At 46.4% G+C, this 20577-nt stretch overlaps 1 protein-coding gene across 2 annotated transcripts in view; it reads left to right on the forward strand.

Annotated features, from left to right (window-relative positions):
* Positions 1–19746, forward strand: part of FAM120B (family with sequence similarity 120B) — an 84886-nt gene extending 65140 nt beyond the window's left edge. Inside the window, exons 7-11 of one of the 2 annotated variants that reach the window (XM_050787122.1) lie at positions 4989–5195; positions 7695–7803; positions 12185–12277; positions 19222–19273; positions 19433–19746. In XM_050787122.1, coding sequence (XP_050643079.1) covers positions 4989–5195; positions 7695–7803; positions 12185–12277; positions 19222–19262 — 450 coding nt within the window. In that variant the 3' untranslated portion in view covers positions 19263–19273; positions 19433–19746. The remainder of the gene's footprint in view (positions 1–4988; positions 5196–7694; positions 7804–12184; positions 12278–19221; positions 19274–19432) is intronic. The other variant, XM_050787123.1, reaches the window with a different exon arrangement.
* The last annotated feature ends 831 nt before the right edge of the window (positions 19747–20577 follow it).

Consider the following 20577-nt stretch of genomic DNA (forward strand, 5'->3'; position numbering starts at 1 on the left):
TGGAAACATTTTTAATTCAAACATATTTAATTCAACATTTTAAATTCAAAATTAAAAATGTTGCTCTATTAGGATAAGGAAAAGACAAGCCACTGCCTGGGAGACAATATTTGCAAACCACTTGTCTGACAGAGATCTTATATCTAGAAAATATGAAGATTCTCAGAACTCAGCATTAAAAACAATCCAATTAGAAAGTAGGCAAAAGACAGACATTTTACCCAAGACATTCAGATGGTAAATAAGTACATGAAAAGTTGTTCAACATAATTAACCACTAGGGAAATGCAAATTAAAACCACAGTGAGATATCACTGCACACGGATTAGAGCAGCTGAAATTAAAAATAAAATAGTGACACCACCAAATTTTGGCAAGGATGCGATCCTCATACACTAGCCTCTTACATGGCTGGTGTCGGTCACTGTGGAAAACAGTTTGGCAGTTTCTTAAAAACTAATAATGCATTTACCATCTGAACTAGCAATCACACGCCTGGCCATTTATCCCAGAGAAGTGAAAACTTAGGTTCATTCAAAAACTTGTGCATGAATATTCAGAGCAGCTGTATTTGTAGTAGCATAGGTTGGAAACAACCCAGATGTCTTTAAATGGATGAATGTTTAACAGGCTGGTGCATCCATGCCGTGGAACACAACTCAGCAATAAAGAGGAATGAGTGGCTGGTGCTTGGTGAGTGGCTGGCGCTTGGAACTGCCTGAATGGATCTCAGGGGAATTATACTGAGTAAAAAAGCCAATCCCAAAAGGTCACATATTACATGATTCTATTTATGTTACATTCTGAAAATGACAGGATAAAGAGATGGATAACAGATTACCAGTTGCTAGAGACTTGGGACAGCATGAGGGAGGTCTTATGTGAAGAGACAGTTTTGTGTCTTGATGATGGTGGCAGGGGCTGCACAAACCCACCAGGTTTTGAAAGTGCCTAGAACCTGAATAAGGTTTGTGGATGGCATTGATGTCAGCTTCCTGGTTTGGATATTGTCCTATAGTATGTCAGATGTTCACCATCGGTGAAAGGTACAGCCCTCTATCCTATCTTTGTCAATTCCTGTGAATCTGTAGTCATTTCAAAATAAAAATTAAAATAATCACCAACCAAACAGATACCTAAGGTCTCAGGACACTGGAAAATTAAAAGTTTTAGGACAGAAAAAGCTGTTCCATGCCACTGCTAACCCAAAGAAACCAGTGTGCCTGCATCAGAAGTAGACTTCAGTTAGAAACGGCCATGAAAGAAAGAAGGGACACCCGAGAAGAAAGGTCAGCGCCCCAGGATTATTTCCGGATTCTCTAGATCTGTAAGTTAGTATGCACAGCTTCCAGGTACATCGGATGAAAACGGACACGACTGAAGAACGAAGCAGACACATCTGTAATCACGGTGGGACCTGTGAGCACAGGGGTCCACAAACTGCAGCCAGTAGGCCAAGTGTGGCCTTTGGCCTGCTTTTGTGTGGGTCTATGAGCTAAGAATGCTTTTTGGGATTTTTAAAGGGTTAGTTTAAAAAAGAATATCTAACAGAAACTATAGGGGGCCTAAACTCTTCACTGTCTGGCCCCTGCAGAGGAAGTCTGTGGAGCTTTAACAAAGCCTCTCTCAAGAGCTGATAGGACAAACAGACAGAAGGTTGCTATGGATTCGAATTTCTGAACACATTTTTGAACACAGTGAACACACTCATCCTAACGGGCCTATAGAATTCTGCACCCAAAAACTATGGAGTAAACACTTTTCCAGTGCATATGGAAAATCTACCAGAATTGACTAGATGACAGTTCATAAAGCAAGCTTCTGCGAATTTCAGACAATTGAAATCATCCATCTTTTTTCTGTCCACAGTAAGCTAGAAATCAGTAATAACAATAAGTAAAAATTCTCAATTATTTGAAATTGAAACAGTACACTTCTAAATAATTCACAGGGAAAAAGGAGAAACTACAGTCAGCATTATAAAATATTTTGAATGACAGTGAAAATATTGTCCATAAAAATGTGTGGGATGCAGCTGAAAGCTATTCTGAGAAGGAAATTTGTAGAATTAAATGAATGTACTTGAAAAAAAAAAAAAAGGCTGAAAATCAATGATCTAAGTATACATCTCTATAAATTACAAATAAAAAATCAAACGCGGGGTGTGTGGTAGGTAGGAAGGAAATAGTAAAAGCAGGAACTAGTGAAATAGGAAACGAATGGAGAATAGAGAAAGGTTTCTTTTTATGTCATTTGCAGGAGTTCTCCCTCCTTGCTGGTAGGGATTCAAAGTGGCACAGCCACTCTGGATGGCTGCGAAGCGGTTTCTTACAAAGTTAGACGGGTCTTAGCACGCAGTCCAGTAGCTGTGCTCCTTGCTGCGGCCACACCACAACCTGTACACAGACGTTTCAGCAGCCCTATTCGTAACTCCCAAAACTTGGAAGCAGCCAGGTGTCCTTCGGTGGGTGATGAGATGAACCAACTGTGGTCCATCCAGACAGTGGAATGTCATTCATTACTAAAAACAAGTCTATCAAGCTATGAAAAGACATGGAGGAAATTTAAATGCGTATTACTGAGGGACAGAAGCCAACCTGAAGAAGCTGCTACTGTCTGATTCCAGCTATAGGAAGTTGGAAGAGGGAGAACAATGGAAACAGTAGAAAGATGAGCGCTTGCTGAGGGCTCGGGGGAGGGAGGGTGAGCAGGCAGCAGGAGGACTTTAGGGCAGTGCACCTGCTCTGGATGAGTCTCATGGTGGGTCCAGGTCCTTACGTGTTTGTCCAAACTCGCAGAATGTGCACCGCCAAGAGTGAACCCTCGTGTCAGCTGTGGACTTGAGGGACGTGTCAGTGTGGGTCCATCGATTGTAGCAAATGTGTCCTCCAGGGACTGGCAGGTGGAGGCATTGATCTGTAGAGAAGCAGAGGGTATGTGGGAAATCTCTGCACCTTCCTCTCAGTTTTGCTGTGAACCTAAAACTGCTCTAAAAACATAAAGTCTTTTTTTCTAAGTTAATTTGAAAAGATGAATAAAACTGATAAACCTGTTATGAAATTGATCAAAAAAGGAGAAAGCACAAATTGCCAGTATACAGCCTGAAAAAGGGACATCTGTATACATAGAGAATGCAGACTAAAGAGATGAGGGAACATTTATACCAATGCATTGGAAACTTCAGGTAAAATGTGTGCCACGAAGAGTAAACGTGTGAAAAAATTTCAGGTAAAATGAACACATTCCTTGAAAAATACAACCTAATAAGACTGAGGTATGAAGAAATAGAAAACTTGAATGGTTCCATGTCTGCTGAAAACATTGAATCTGAGATGAAAACTGCGCCCACAAGGAAACCTCAGGATCAGAGGGCTTCCCTGTGAGTTTTTCCAGACCCCGAAGGAGGAACCAGCAGCTGTGCTGCACCCATTCTTCCAGAGAGCAGAAGAAGGAAGGCTTTCCAACTGTTTCTATAAGTCCAGCAAAATCCTGATGCAAAAATCTAACAAAGACGTCACAAGAAATAAAAATGTAGGCCGTTCTGTTTCATGAAAATAAATTCAAAACTTCCAAACAAAATATTAACAAATCAAATCCAGCAATATATAAAACCAGTAATACATGATGACCAAGTTGGGTTTATTTTTAGAATGCAAGGTTGATTTAACATTTGAAAACCATTGTAAATAACAATGAATAAGAAAAAGCATAGAATGGATGCTAAAACAATACTGGCAGTCACCTTCAGGCTTCTGTAGGAAATGCACTTCTCACTAACACGTCCTGTTAGTCAGCATCTGCTGAGCCCTGTGTACTTGTATAATGATTGCTGTTTTTAAAAACAAGTGTTGTTTTGGATAATTTTGTACAACACAAAGTGTCGTACAGCACTATTTGAGGATAAAGTAGTACTGTGCAACCAAAATCATTGTGATTAAACCTTAGATTAACTCTCGGATAATCTCAGTTCATGATAAATTTCTTACAATGGTTAGCAAGCTTCTATTTTAGTAAGTGAAACCTTAACTTCTAAAGGGGCTAAAATATCTGTTACTTTTCTCCTAATTTGTTTCAGTTTTATTTAAAATACCTCTTGGTTAATTTGCGCTGCATAGATAAGCCGGACGATGACGGATTCAGTTGCACTTACCTCATTTATGGATTCATGTGGACACTCGCTAGATATCAGTGTCACTTCCCCTGGGGCCAGTGTCAGCCAGGAGGCAGAGAGTGTCTCATGCAGCGTTCTTGCTAAATGCAGGAGCCCTCTGCGGCATCTTAGGATGACTTCCCTGTTTGAGAACAGTCAGAATGTTCGACATCAAGGTAAATTTGACAGTGAAAAGAAATATTTCATATGGGTATGATCTTAATTTGCAAAGATTATCAGCCTACCAACCTGGCGAGATATGTAAGCTGTTTTATTCTTAAATTGTAAGTATTCATTTAAAGTTAGATCTTTCGTAACAAATACTCATCATTACAACAATTATGATTTTTAAATACAATAAATTTAATAGTGTCTAAAATGATACTCTCTTGGCTTCCCTGTCCGTCCCTTTGCCTTCGAAGAAAGTTGTTCAGGAAAGAATGCACCCAGAAGTGAATGATCATGTGAGCTTTCTCCTAGTGGACCACAGTTTTCACCATGTCTGTTCTCAGCCCAGAGGTTCCTGGGAGGCAGGAGACTGTGCTCACGCCTGTGTGTGTGGAGCAGGCCTGAGTCAGTGGCTGAGGTTCAGACAGATGGGCGGATGGATGGGGACACTCTTAATGAAGAGGCGCCCTCGTTTCTGTCAGCCGAGCTTGCTTCCAAGACCTCTGTCATCAGTAGAGCTGGTGAAGCTCAGCTTTGAGGACGCAGCCATGGTGATGCCGTCCATTCTAAGCGAGCGTCCGTTTGGAGCAGAGTAGTGCAGTGCTGAGATCTGTTTCCTGTGTGTGTGACTCCTGCCTTACATTTTTGGTGTGTGTTCTGGTCTCCACAGCCTGATTACATCAACCCCAGAGCCGTGCAGCTGGGCTCCCTTCTCGTCCGCGGCCTCACCACTCTGGTTTTAGTCAACAGCGCGTGTGGCTTCCCCTGGAAGATGAGTGATTTCATGCCCTGGAATATATTTGATGGGAAGCTTTTTCATCAGAAGTACTTGCAGTCTGAAAAGGGTTATGCTGTGGAGGTGCTTTTAGAACAAAATGTGAGTTCACAGACACCTACCTTTCACCAGAAACATCCCTGTAGTACCAGGCTACACAAAAAACATGAAGTTGGCTGTTGCATTTTTCAAATTAATGCTTTCCAAATAAAGGATTCCATTATTCCATTAAACCAGGAACACATGATTTGAAGCATTTGGCTTCAGCGTCAACATAACTCATACAGGTTGAATAGCCCTTATCTGAAATACTTAGGACCAGAGTGTTTTGGATTTTGAATGTTTTTGGAATTTTGGAATGTTTGCATATACAGTTGATCCTTGAACAGTGCAAGGGTTAAGGGCTCCAAATCGTTCTGCAGTGGAAAACCTGCAGATAATTTTTGACTCCCCCAAAATGTTACTACAAAGAGCCTACTGTTGACCAGAGCCTTAACCAATAACATAAGCAGTCAATTAACACGTCATTTGTATTATATATGTATTATATACTGTATTCTTACAATAAAGTAAGTGAGCTAGAGAAAAGAAAATGTGATTAAGAAAATCATAAGAGAAAACTATACTTACTGTCCATTAAATGGAGGTGATCATCATCACGTTGAGTGGGCTGAGGAGAAGGAGGAAGGGGGTGGGTCTTGCTGCCTCAGGCGTGGCAGAGGCAGAAGAGAATGGGAGTGTAAGTGATCTATGCAGTTCAAACCCATGTTGTTCAAGGGTCAGCTGTACCTACATAATGAGATCTCTTGGGTCTCAGACCCAGGTTTAAACGCAGAATTCATGTATGTCTCATGTACACCTTATACAATGGCCCGAAGGTAATTTTATACAATATTGTTAATGACATGCATGAAACAGTGTTTTCACTGCATCCATCACATGAGATCAGGTGTGGAATTTTCCGCTTGTAGCAGTTTTAGATTTTGGATTTTCAGATTAGGAGTGCTCAACCTGTAGCTTCTTCCAGAATTCTTAAATAGGGTTCAGGACTCCGAAACTTATGCTTAGGTAGGGCAAGCAGCATCACACCAGTCTGACACATTTTTAATTTTTGAAGTGCTTTTTACTCCTCTCCCTATTTCTCACACACACACATATGTGTACACATATATGTAATACACATACTTTTTTTTTTGAGACAGGGTCTTGCTCTGTTGCCCAGCCTGGAGTGCAGTGGTGCAATCTCCACTGACTGCAAACTTCCACCTCCTGGGCTCGAGTGATCCTCCTTCCTCAGCCCTCTGAGTAGCCGGGACCGCAGGTGTGCGTCACCGTGCCTGGCTAATTTTTGTATTTTCTGTAGAGATGAGGTTTTTCCATGTTGCCCAGGCTGATCTTGAACTCGTGGGCTCAAAGTGATCCACCTGCTTCAGCCTCCCAAAGTGCTGGGATTACAGGCATGAGCCACCGTGACCAGCCCCTCTCCCCGTTTTTTAATGAGGAACAAGTACTCCCTGCGAAAGTGTCCCCACAGATATCAGACTAATCCGATAGGTATAGTTATGGTTTATTACTTGAAAATACTCCCCAGAGACTGCCAGTTTAGTTGGGGACGCTGGCTGCTGTCCAGCTTTATAAATACAATCGCTACATGACTCCTGGAAGATTTCCAAATAAGGCCTCAAGCCAAGCTCATTTGGAATGTGTTTTAGTACCCGCAGGGATGCAAAAAGCGGTGTGATCCGTGAGAGAGCGTACCGGTCTGTCACGATAAAGCACTCCAAGCTTTCATAGCAGAGAGAACACATTTGGTAATGTGTTGCCATCACTGTTCCTCACATACACACACACACGGATTCCAGAGTGGCATAGGACTGCAAGTATTTAGAACTTAGAAGCAGCCTGAATTTTGTAGAGAGCAAAAGCAGAATAAGAGGAGAAATATGCTTCTAATAAGCCAGCAAGTATTGGAAAGTAGGCTATAGAAATGAAAGCTGAAGTAGCCTTATTGGACCACAGCCTGTAAATCATCCATCAAGGATCTTTTCCTTTCTTTATCCAATCTCTTGACCGAGTTCCAAGTGATTATAGGTTCTAGTTTGGAAAAAAAAGTACAGGATAGAATAATAGTAATAAAACAGGAAGCTTGAAGGAAAGGTTGAATGTTCCATGTTCCGTTTCTTGATCTGCTGATGTTTTGTTTTTGTTTTTGTTTTCTGGCCTTGGCATTTCTGCTGAATGTTCTTATAATTAAGAATTGAAAGATTAAGATATATTAAATCCAAACATTTTTAAGGTAAGATTGTGTGGTAATCACCTAAATGGTCATAATAGGACTTGAAGATTCTTTTTTAGAAATGATTGTTTAACCTACACAAGCTTCTTGGTGTTATTTTTCTGGGGGATTTAGGAGAATATGTTCTCGAAGAACCCCTTGGGATGTGGCCATGCTGAAGGAAAACTGCTGCGATTTGTGCCTGGGAGGAGGGTGCAGCCACCATTGCTGCCTAGCCTTGGGAGTGGCGTGGGAGGGTGTCCCATAAGCTTCCTTCCAGTCACATCTGGCCCCTCACATCTCATTTGCATCTGGTCTGTTTGCAGAGATCTCGGCTCACCAAATTCCACAACCTGAAGGCAGTGGTCTGCAAGGCCTGCATGAAGGAGAACAGACGCATCACCGGCCGAGCCCACTGGGGCTCACACCATGCAGGTGGGAAAGGGCCAGGTGCCTCAAGAAGCCCCACAGACGTAGACCCTAACTGCTTCCTGAGTTTTGTTGATAAATGAATTCTAAGAAGAGGCTGATACAATTGGATGAACAGAATAGAATTTAAATGATGGGGCCAGGTGTGGTGGCTTACGCCTGTAATCCCAGCAGTTTGGGAGGCCGAGGCAGGCGGATCTCCTGAGGTCAGGAGTTCCAGACCAGCCTGGCCAACACGGTGAAACCCCGTCTCTACTAAAAATACAAAAATTACCCAGGCGTGTTGGTGGGCACCTGTAGTCCCAGCTACTTGGGAGGCTGAGGCAGGAGGATCACTTGAACCTGGGAGGCGGAGGTTGCAGTGAGCCGAGATCACGCCACTGCACTCCAGCCTGGGCGACAGAGCGAGACTCCATCTCAAAAAAAAAAAAAAAAAGAAGAATTAAAATGATAGATCTCTACCCAGTGGTTTGAATTCTGGTCCCATTTGGAAAATTTCTCAGGAAGGATTCACTCATTAATTAAATAATTAAGAACTCTTTCTCTGCGTGTGTAACAACCTTTCTGGGGTTCCCCAAAGTAGAAGGGCTGCTTAGGTAATGTTTGTTTATTTGACAAGAGTTTAGGTTTATTTTTTCTTACAATAAAAGTATATTATAAAAAATGAGTATAAAGAAAGTAATTAAAAAGGAAGTATCCATGGCCTTTAATTCTGTCACATAAAGATAACAAGTGTGGGCTTTTGCCGAGGCTTTCCGTGTTTGGATCTTGTGGTGAGCACACTCCACGCAGTGTGCATCCTGCTTTCCCACTTACACCTAATTTCGGGCGTTAACACCATTCTTCTTAAGCAACGGTCCCAGAATCTTCCACTACTAGATAGTTTGTTCCCTGTTTGGAGCTCTGAGGATCTTTCCATTTTTTTCTCATTACTCCTAATGCTTTTATGTGTGTTATTATTATTTTCTTAAAACAGAGTGTCATCATCTGTGGGATCGTAGATTGAAATTTAATCAATTTTAGGTAAAATGATCACTGAATACCTTCTCCAGCAGTGAGCAAGAGTTTCCATTTCAGGGCACCCTTGACACTTCTAAAAGTCTGGGGGTTTTTTTTTTGTTTTGTTTTTTTGAGATGGAGTTTTGCTCTTGTTGCCCAGGCTGGAGTGCAGTGGCTCGATCCTGGCTCACTGCAACCTCCACCTCCCGGGTTCAAGCGATTCTCTTGCCTCAGCCTCCTGAGTAGCTGGGACTATAGGCGCCTGCCACCACACCTGGCTAATTTTTGTATTTTTAGTAGAGACGGGGTTTCACCATGTTGGCCAGGATGGTCTCGATCTCTTGACCTCGTGTTCTGATGGTTTGTAAAAAACAATTTGGTAGATGAAAAATGTATCTCATTGATTGAATGCTGCTTTGTCTGTCAGTGAAGTTAGACATCTTATTAGCTTATTTTGTTAATAAGACTTTTTAATTATTCTTTCATGCCCTCCTTCAGTTCATGTTTACACCTGTAACTACTGCAGTCCCATTATTTTTCTCGATGGAATAAGAGAACTCAGCCCAGATTCTTATCCACCCAGAGTATCTCTAGGAGAACTACTTGGTGTCAGCCTTGCAAATACCATTCTCAGAGGTTTTGTGAGCTACCTCAGGTGCGCCCAGATCCCACCAGGTGTCGTGTGTAGCACCCCACGAAAGGAGAGCAGCCAGGGTGTGTGGAGCCATGTCCAACCATGAGAGGGAAGGCTGCTTTTTCTACTGTGCCCAATCCTTTTCTCTGTCTTTGACTTTCAGCCACCAACTATAGATAGACAGAGATTGGGACCCCAAAACAAAGTTGATTTATTGCAAAATAAATATGTGATATTATCTCACATTGCCTGTTTCCTTACCTGGCTGGCAGGTCCTCAGAAGTCTGCGCCGTGGCTGGGCACATACCTGCAATCTGAGCACTTTGGGAGGCCGAGGTGGGAGAATCATTTAAGGCCAGGAGTTTGACACGGACCTGAGAAACATAGCGAGACCCTGTCTTTACAAAAAAAAAAAAAAAAGTCTGCACTGCACACGCAGTCCTGCAGGGTTCCCTCCCCTCTCCAAACTGAGGTTGTCAGCGAAACCATGGCAAGGGGCTGAGAGACCTGCAGGTCCTGGACGCTGCCGCTTAGGTGGCAGTAGGCATGGCGGCTGTCAGGCCAAACTCCTCTTTCATTTCAGAGACACAGGCTGCCTAGGTGGCAGTAGGCATGGCAGTTGCCCGGCCCAACTCTTCCGTTTCAGAGACACAGGCTGCTTAGGTGGCAGCAGGCATGGCGGCTGTCAGGCCAAACTCCTCTTTCATTTCAGAGACACAGGCTGCCTAGGTGGCAGTAGGCATGGCAGTTGCCCGGCCCAACTCTTCCGTTTCAGAGACACAGGCTGCTTAGGTGGCCGCAGGCATGGTGGCTGTCAGGCCAAACTCCTCTTTCATTTCAGAGGCCAGGAGGTCCTGCAATGACAAGTTTATTTTGAGCACTAAAGATAACCTGTTAGTTTAATGCAGTGGTACAGTTACTTGTAATTTGTATAGAAACTAAATTTTGACTCCTTTCTAATGAAGTTTGCCTACAAATGGGCAGAAATCAGTGTCCTGTCATATTATTCCAAGTTAATGAGGCAGACTGCATTTTCCTGTTGTATTATTCCATTAATGCGGCGAACTGCATTTTAAGAGCTGTGATAGATTAGTAAGATCATTTCGTGATTTGGAAACTGTTCCCTTTTTTGTTCTCAAAGTAATTTTCTTCACAAATCCAACTTAAGGTTATATGGTTCAGTGCCTCATTTTGCTGAAGAACCTTATTCCCCACGTGGCTCACCCAAAACCAAGGTTGGTTCTTAGTTGCAGACGTTAGGCTGGAGCCTCCATCGCTTGGCCCCAGCCCCGTGTTCTCGGGTAATGCCGAGCTTACCCCTCCTCTGTTGGGGAGGGGCTGTAGGGACGTGGTGGGGCTCTGCAGTCCTGACTGCCATTGTCTGCTTACGCGGGCCGCACAGCCAGGCCACTGCAGTGCCAACCTACTCCTGGTGTGTTGGCCTCTGGACCCACGCCGACAGCCGTGAGCTCACAACTGCTCCGAGCTTGGAGTCACCTGTTATTCTCCGTGCGTGGTCATGAGTGCCCATGCTGGAGGTGAGCTGGAGACCACGTGTGTAAGATGAGCACACACGGGCTGACCCTGGCCAGATGTGAGGGGCATGTCACCAGTCCTGCAGACCAGTAGCTCAGAGGCAAGGGCAGCAGTCACAAAGGGATGACATCCTGGCAGGAAGGTGGACTTGGGGGACTTTCAGTAGCTAGACTGGGGTAAGGTACCACAGTGGGAGGACACTGGGGAAGTTAAGTTGGCCTCAGAGACCACAGAGGCTGTTGAATGCCAGGCGAGTCATGGCTTTTCTACCCACCTCACACTGGGGAGCTTTTGAAGTTTTTTGAGGTGATATGATCAGAAATCTGTTAGTTCAGGATACAGGTCCTGAACTAACAGATTTGTGTGTCTGTTAACAGACATGTGTGTCCTGAGGGCAGCCCGGCAGCATGTGCCAGCACAAAGCCATGCCCCCATGGACACCGCAGCATGTCCAGGGAGGACCAGCCTGGTGGAGGCACATCCTGCAAGGCCGTCCTTCACTCATAGTTAAAGCCCCAGGCGGCCTGTGGCCTGCACGCTGCATGTGTGGTCACGCACTGGGAGTCCTGGTGACAGTGTGGCCCGCCTCGCAGATGCTTCCAGTGCACCTGTGGAGCAGGGACGGTACCTATGGCAGGGCTGAGTGGCCTGGGCCTTCTTTGTGGAGCGCCATGGACTATCATGATTCCTTTAAAAAATCACATGAGTTTGTATTGAATCAGGCCTTCTGGTAGAGACGAACAGGACAAGGTGTCATGGACTGGGAAGTTACGGAAATTTTAAAGTGTGAAAAGTGTGTGTGAATGAAGTTTATGGAGAATGGGGAGAAGCTCACAAGTCCCAGAAGTGCTGCTCCATGCCTCACCCAGGGCCCCAGAGGGATGGGCTTGGTCATGGGTGCCGTGGCCTGTGTGGGTCCAGGGGGCCCCAGGGAAGAGGAGTGGTTGGGCTGCTGGAGTCTTTGTTTGCAGAGTCTGACCTCTCACCACCAATACCAGATTCCCCTGGGGTAGGGTTTAACAGGCAGATCGGTGACTCCCTCCCGAGCCGGGTTCTCTGGGGATGCAACCCTTAAATTTGCGTTTTTTCATGACTCTCCCTCTGATTTAAGTACAGGCAAACTGCCAACCTGGTGCCGCCTTGCCACCTTTACATGATGTGTCATTTGGGTTAAGACATTTGACAACTTGCTAATCCTCTGACCATGTGTTCCCACAGGGAGGTGGGGAAGACAGGGCTCCGGCTACCACAGGACGGGCTCTGGGTATAGCCGTTCCAGTCAGGGGCAGCCGTGGAGAGACCAGGGACCAGGTAAGAAGGCCAGTGGTCACTGCTGGGCCACCTGCATGGCACTGCCTCTCACCTTGTGCTTTTGCTGATAACTGCCTTCCTTTCTTTCAGAAAGAGGTTGTATAGTTCCAGTAAATAAACAGATAAGTATACCGATGCATCTAATTTTTATCATTTAGTGAAATAAAAACAAATAATTTCCATGCTTGATGCTAGCCTTGTCTGCTTCTGGTCCCTTTATTCATTTTCTATCAGTTCATTCTGCTCAAGATCCAGTTTTTGTAATTTGCTCGCTAGAAGGCACTTGTAAAGTTTACATGTGGAAGATCCATTGTTCTCATGAAAAAAGGGCAGGTTGTAGTGTTTCACCATAGCCGTGTTCAGGTGATAGCATTCCGATATTTTCCGTGACTTGGATTACACTGTGAGGTAGAAAATAGCCCCAACCCTGTGATTTTTACATATATTGTACAGATACTGTTTTAATGCATGTATTATGCTGAATTTAAATACATCGAGAGCTTCACATCAGGATTTGAGCTCAAATTCCTTACAGTTTTGAGAGCCAAACTTCATAAACTTTGAAATTACCTAATATTTATCATTTAATGCCTTAAAAGCCAAATCTACCTTCAATTTATGGTATTTGTGACTTTCACAACGTCTCAAATGTGTAGACTCGCAAGCTGCTCAAATTATTCTCTAAAACACAGCAAGTCTTCGGTGTGAATCCAGTTGACCTTTGGGGTCTGTCTGGGGTGGAGTCTGCATGGAGGCTGCAGGGCCGCATGTCTGTTGAGTACCGTGTCCTTTCCTCTTGGGTCTGTGCAGTCAGCAAACATTGCGAGTCCACCGTATGATTGTTCAGGGTAGATCAGAATTCGTGGTGACTGTGTTTGAAATGCCCGTCCTTGAGAGAGGGCCCCATGAATTTAGGTTTACATGTGCTTGAGATGTTTCCTTGAATGAGCCTAACCTGCAGAAACTCTACCCCACCAAGCCGTGTGCTCACTGTCATCTGGAGCTTCAAGATGGCCCCCACTGAGCATGTGCAGTCCGTCCTCTCATGGTCTCTACTGCAGTTTAACATAAGGGTCACTTCCACTTTGTCACTGACTAAATCCGAGTATTTATACCAGTGCAGTGCAGCTGAGATCTGGGCAGAAGACCTTCGGTTTGTGCAAGGATATTTGAGATTGCTTTTAACTTAGAAGGTACTGCAGTTGATTGGAGTAAACCACGAACAGGGAACCTGAAAACAACAGGAGCGATTTTGTAAACTGACCTAGCCTCAGACTGAAGCCTGGTGCTGGGGGCCGTTGCCGCTGCCCTCGGTGACTCTGGCCTAGGGGTGCAGTCCTGTGCGATGCGTGTGCTGTGGCTTTCCAGTTCGCTTCTCCACTCTGGTTAAGAGTCTGCTTTCAGGTCAGAAACTGCAGCCCTGAGGTCGTGTGTGTGTAGATTGCTCAGCGCCTGTCCTGGGGGCTCCCCGTGGGCTGGGGGCCTACAGCCCTGACCTGGCGGATCCTGGCGGATCTGTCTGCAGCTGGCAGTGCACATTAGGGCTGCTTTGGGAAGAGTGCGGGATCTGGGCTTCTGAGCCTTTGGGGTGAGAGGCCTTCCTCACATGAGCCATGGTGAGGCTGCTCCCAGAGGAAGGTGAGCGTGTGCAGAGCACTTAGGTCCAAATGGGTGGGTAGAGCTTACGCTCCCCCTCCATCACTCCCTCGCTCTCTCTGCTGCTTTAAATAGCGGATCTGAGATCTCCTTGACAAGGTGATATTTAAGCAAAGGCCTGATGAGAGGGTGGGAGCTGATGCCAGACACCTCTGTGCCAGATGTGGAGACAGAGGAGGCAGTCAGAGCTGTCACGAGGTCAGGTGGGCTAGACCTGGAGGGCCCTGCAGCTCTGTGTGAATCTGGAGTCCACCCCAACCAAGAAGCTGGACCCAGGTGATTGCAGCAGGTGGTGAGACCTCAGTGACCACATCCCGTGGAAATGCTCAAGGCCTGCAGACCGTCCACATCCAGCTGATGATGGCACACAGCTTGGTCTAGATCTAGGGTCTAGTAATGTTGGAAATACTGGGTTGACTGATGTGGAGTAAAGCCACTGGGTGTAACGGGCATCCCAGCCTCATCCATCCACACCTTCCCGCCCTGGAGATCCATGACCAGCCTGGCCGTAAATGCCAGGCCAACCTCGATGACATGAAAGGCATCGGCCCCTCCAGGTGAGGATTCAGCAGAACCCACCTGACCCAGTAAGGCAGGCTGGAGGGGAGGGAAGAGCCGCAGCCTCTCTTTCGGGCAGCCTGACTGGGCAGGGCATGCTGTCGTGTCCCCTACTCCTAGCCTCGTGGTAAGAAAGGGGACCTTCTCTTACCCTCTGGCTTGGAGTTGTCCCCTTCTTCCTCCTGGGCCTCAGGAAGGTGGGGAGGGGATGGTCAAGAGAGTCCACAGTCCAGATGGGAGGATGGGCAAAGGCTGTGGGTTCTGCAGACAGGTGTGCCCGCCCGTCACGTCACGGAGGAAACGAGAGTGTGCCGTCAGGCCTGCCACTGACGGGACGCGTCGCTGCAGGCAACGCCCTGAACCCTTTCCATCGGGCACGTGCCCTGGATAACCTTGAGTGTCCTTTGTAGCTCTGGAATTCTGTGACTTTGGATTCTATTTATTGAATGGTGGGTGAGACGTTAGTAAAGTGTAACTCTCAGGAGCCAGTAAGGAAGGTGGAACCATGTCATAACTCCTAGGAGTGAGTGAGAAAGGTAGAGCTGTGTCATTTACAGACAGATGTACCATCAAGAACATGCCCCGGCCTGCCCTGATCTTAGAAGGTAGGTAGAGTGGGACCTGTTTGGTACTGACTCCTCTGGGAATGGTAAGAGTCACAGGCTTTTCTTTTTTCCCTTTCTTCCAGAGGCGGCCCGCTGTGGTAGCTTCAGACAGGCTGACTTTGTCTCAAGCCCTGGTTCTGTCCCTTCCCAGTGGCCTGCCCTTAGGGGATCCCTGGACCCCTGGGCTGCTCCCTGGCTTTTGATCAGTGTGGCCTGACCAGCTGCAGGGACGGCGCCTCCACAGCACCAGCACCCAGGCGGAGGTGATCGTGGCCGCTTCTTCCAAAACCAAGTTTTTCCTTTCCTGGCATTAATGCTAACATTTCTCTTAATATTTATGTCAAACTGTTCTGTGAAACATAAAGCAATGTCAGTCCTACCTCAGTATCGCTGTTCTTGCAGAATGAAGTGAAGCAGGAACAGCACCAAAGCCTGCAGGTGTGGCCTGGAGGGAGCAGAGCCATCTGCTTCTCCCGGGGCTCCCCCAGAGCATAGCCCTGGGTCAGGTGCCAGGAAGCATGCCATGCACATTGGCTTCTTTCTTTCTTTAGTGTGATGACAGAGACGACAGGAGCATCTTTGAAGTAGACCAGAAGAACCCCCTTCCTTGGATTGACAGGAAACAGGTTTTTTTCTGATTCTGTTAGCAGAGAACAGCGTCCAGAAATTTCTCCTCCTCGTGCAAATTAAAACAGCAGAATGACTTTCCATAGGCAGAACCGTAGCTAGTCATTGTCAGCCCTGGATCCCTGCCAGGGGAAAGTCTCACTCTTGGAACCCTGTGTGCCTCTGCAGCAGATCCCTCGGCCAGCCAGTAACAGGCAGCCCCCAGTCACCCCTGGTCTTGCCAGAAGTCCGGAAGCCACCATGGTTTCCTCGTCCTGCCTGGTGGCAGCTCCTTGGGGCAGGCTGAGCTAAGTCTGAGGGATCTCTAAGTGGCATGCAGCAGCTGGTTGTGTGGGTGAGGAGACAGCCCTCAGATGGACACAGGTTTGGAGGTGACAGGACATGGGGGGCTGGCGGGAGACAGACAGAGGCAGCGTCCCATCAGGACTGAGCTGGAGAGGGAGGCCGTCCAGAAGCTGGCAGAGAGGAGAGGCTCTGAGGACAGCTGACAGAAAGGGCCAGGGAGCAGGGAGGAAGGGAACAAAGGCAGACTGTCCCCGACAGGAGCCAGGACAGGCACCGCCGGTATCTCCGGGAGCACTTGTTTCTTAATCCTTTCTGCCTGTAATAGTGTAAGCTGCTGATAGGAAGCAGAAAATATGTACAGACTGAGTATCCCAAGTCTGAAATCCAGAATGCTCCACAGTCCAGAATTTTTACCCACCAACAGGACGCTCAAAGGAAATGCTCCTTGAAGCATTTTGGAATTTCGGACATTCAGATTAGGGTTGCTGAACCCCGGTAAGTATAATGCAGATATTCCAAAATCTGAAAAAAATCTGAAACCTGAACCACTTCTGGTTCCAAGCGTTTCAGAAAAGGGTTACTCAGCCTCTAGTAAACAACCCAGGGCTGCCTCCGCAGCCTGTGTCTCTGTGGGTTTGGACGTATGAGTGGCCACAGGCCTCCCCAGGAGGCACTCCTTTCTCTACCCAGAACATGCCATCCTCCCTCGGGACTCCCTGCGCCCTGGGCTCTGTGGCCCCCTGCACCCTGCGTGTCCCACACTCAGTCCCTCATTTTCATCTTTGCTGTGTTCCCACTGCTGAGGGTGCTGTGCACGTCCCAGGATGGACCTAAGGAGGCAGACTTAGCAGATGAAGGCCCCTGGTGTGTGTGCCCTCTTGTCTTGCTTTAATACTTGCTTCCTGTAGATTCCTGAATCCCTGAGCTGGTCCACAAGGCTGTGGGGGTGGCAGAGGTTCTCCCTAGGTTCTGCATTTTGCCAAGCTTTCCGTAGCATGCCCAGTAATTTGCTTTTAAATCCAGTACGCACATCTATAAGTACCACTTTAGCACAAGTTTCATTTCTGATATCCATTTATTTAGGATGTCATTGACAAAGACAAATAAAAAGTCAAGTAACCAAAGTGAATTTGTGGCTCTTCCTGACCCAGAAAGGAGCACAGAGGAGATGTGAGCAGTGGGCCCAGGATAAGTGTGGGCACCGCTGGCCCTGCTGAGTGAAGGACGTGAGACCAGGAGAGCAGCTCCACACCTGTCTCTGCCGCCTCGTTCCTACGTCACTGTTCAGTGGGCTCTCCCGGGCTCTGCAGAGCCCGCAGCCCTCCAGAAAGGAGGAGACGGTCGGGCTACGTGGCGTGAACTCCAGGTGTAGGGTCCCTTCTCGCCGCCCACAGGACCACTTAGAATTTCAGGAACTATTGGGCACCTGAAGGAATGTTTGTCAGTCTGGGTGCAAGGCCTAGGGAAGCACGTTTTACCACTTCTGTTCTGGTCACTTAGAAACAATAAAACTGTAATGACGTCAGCAGCTGGAGCCTAACACCACTTCAAGGCCGTGCCCTAGTTTCATAAGTAGGTCTTTGACAAAGATCTCTGCTTTATTGGAGTAGATCGTAACAGTAACACAGAAATCAAAGAGTGGTGATGCATGTGGTTTGGGGCCAGAAAGTAGCCCTAGGAGACTCTCAGCTTAAAGGCAGAATTGAGATGTTAAATGCCGAATGCCAGATTTAAGAGTTTAGGAATAAGAGCAGGAGAAATTAAGCGGTTCTTGCAAAACAGAAGCGAGGGTGCTACGTTTCATTTGCGTTCTGCCTTCCATGCGGACGTAGTTACAGAAATGACATCGGGGTGCCTGTGTGTATTCTCATTTCAGAGATTCCAGTGTAAAGGGTATGTTATACACATACTGGAATGTGCTTTTCAGACCAAGTAATCCACTTTTTCACTTGTAATTACTGTGAGTGACTTTGGGGCAACACATTTCTTCCTGGGTTTTGCCTACCTTGAACTCCTCTTTTGGTATTTCTTGGAGACATTAAAGTAGTTCAAGTAGAAAGTTGTCACTGTTTCCAGGGCAATTGATAGGTAAAATTCCTTGTGTTAGTAAAAACACTAAAAATGCCTCATCATGAAAGTATTCAGTCACTGCCAAAAGGTTGTCAAGTTTCCGGGGCCTAAGTGTGTGGACAGGTAGTGGGGTCCTGGGGAGCCTGAACTCTCTGGTCCACTTCAAAGGCCTCAGAGCTCAGTGCAGGCAGCTGCCCCGAGAACAAAGGCTGCTCAAGTGAGAAGGCTTTAACCTCTTCCTTGCTGTTGCTCAGCCCAGCTGGCAAGAGATGATGTGTTAAATTCCACAGTCCATAGCTACAATTTGCCTGTGACTTTCCAGATTGTCACTTCTCTGTGGTGATTCTGTAGGAGGCCTGCTGTAAAACTGCCTGTGATCATCTGTGATAACAAGGGTGGGGGCAGAGGTAACAAGGGTCTGGAAACCTCACTGTGGCTGTAACCCTCTCCTTTCACACCTTCTGCCGGAGCCCACACTTTTGGGGGGAGTGTGAGAGACCCAGACTGCCCACGGCAGGAATGGGTCAGAGGAGAGTCGTGGAGACCGTCCCCAGTCACTGCAAGTGAAGGCTCACGCTGTCATACACCAGAAGATAGAGCAGGGAACTCTGGAAGAAAAGTGTTATTTTTAAAATGTGAAAAACTGTCACAGTTTCTACTATGAGGAGGGAGGTTCCGCCCCAAGTCTCTTCCCAACGTTCCCTGTCTGTCAGAAAGGCAGACAGTGGCCACCCACGCTGGGACTGGAGAAGGGAAGTCTGGGCCAGCCACAGAAAGAGCTGCACGTGGGCTTTTCTGTGTTGGCAGAACGTCCACGGTGAGCCATCTGCATGTGAATTTCCATTTCCAAACGTCAGCAATAGTAAATGCCTAGAAATCCCGCAGATGGATGGAGCTGGTGTGAAGAGGAACAACTTCGACATTGTTTCCTTCCATGAACCTCTTAATTAATTGCTTCCACTTTAATGGAATAATTATGGAACACAGTTTTAATGGCATGTGGCCACAACTGTAAAGAGGATGAAGCTCTGTCCTCCAAATACAGCTCAGCATCTTTGTTCATACTTAGAAATGTGCAGCGTTCTTGTTTGTGTATTGAGAGAGATGTATTCTTACTTTGGTTTTCATGTCTGTTTACTGCAGGAAGCAGACAGTATGAGCATGACCAGTGGAGAAGGTACTAGCCGTCCTCCAGGTAAGTTCACCACCCGCATCTCCAGAAGAAATCAGTCACGTCTGCCTTTATAACATAAATCTTCCGTATCACGTACCAAAGTAAACAGGACTCAGATATTGAATCCTGCTGACCTGGTGCCGAGTTAACTTGGTTTCAAGACACGCTTGCTTCCTCCAGAAAGAGCGTGGAGAGAAAAAGAGGCACACCTGGACGCAGAGCCCTGCTAGCGCCCTCCTCTGCTGTTGCAGCTGCAAGGAGACCATGCCTGTGGGAGCCGGGCCTCGCTTGCATGAAGAAGGAAAGATGCCTTTTCAGTGGTGCCTCCGCCCATCATGCAGAAGAGCTTTTGTTGGCTTCTCTCCCGAGCTTGTGCCTGATTCTGTGGCCCAAAACAATCATTGTTAATATCTTCGTGTATTTCATTCTGATCTTTCATTCATATATATGATGCCTAGCTAATTTCATTTTAAAATAAATGGGGATCTGTTGTATTCTGATTTTTTATTAACAACACTAGATTATGAGGGATTGTCTCCTGTTATTAGAAAGTCAGAAAACACTATATAGTAGTCCTCCCTTATCTGTGGGAGAGACATCCCAAGACCCTCAGTGGATGCCTGAGACTGTGGATAGTATGTGTGGAACCCTACATATATGTATACACGTGGCTTTTTCCTCTACGTACATACTGTGGCAAAGCTTAACAAGGAACAGTAAGAGATTAACAGCAGTCAATAACCAATAAAAGTTACGTGAATGTGATCTCTCTCAAAATATCATACTGTAATCACCCTTCTTGCTATCTGAAAACCAAGACCACCACTAAGTGACTCATGGTCGGAGAAGCTGGATGCGGGGCTGATTCATGTCCCGGGCATGACAGAGCAGGAGGTACGAAGTTTCATCACACTACTCACAATGGCGAGCAAGTTAAAATGGATTTCCCATTTAATGTTTTCAGACTTGAGTGGACCATGAGGAACCAAAACCCCAGAAAGTGAAGCTGGGCGTATTTCAGAAATTCTTTTCTAATCAGAAATTCTAATCAAACGTAAGTTTCCAACTATGTGTGCTCTTGGTCCTGAGAAGTGTTTGAACAGAAAAGTAAAACTAACTTCCCACCTTTCTGGTGGAAGAGTTAATTCTGCCTGGAGGGTTCTGCCTGGGAGGCATGACAGCATGTGTGTGACTCCTGTATCTGTTTCTGTGGAGTCATCCCTTTCATTTCATTTTGCCAGGGCCTGGCTCAGGATTTTCAGTGGCAGTGCCTGTGAGGACAGGCCTGGCCCTCCATGCAGTCACACAGGAAATCCACAGAGAAC

Source organism: Macaca thibetana, chromosome 4 (assembly GCF_024542745.1).
Source record: "Macaca thibetana thibetana isolate TM-01 chromosome 4, ASM2454274v1, whole genome shotgun sequence".
NCBI lineage: Eukaryota > Metazoa > Chordata > Mammalia > Primates > Cercopithecidae > Macaca > Macaca thibetana.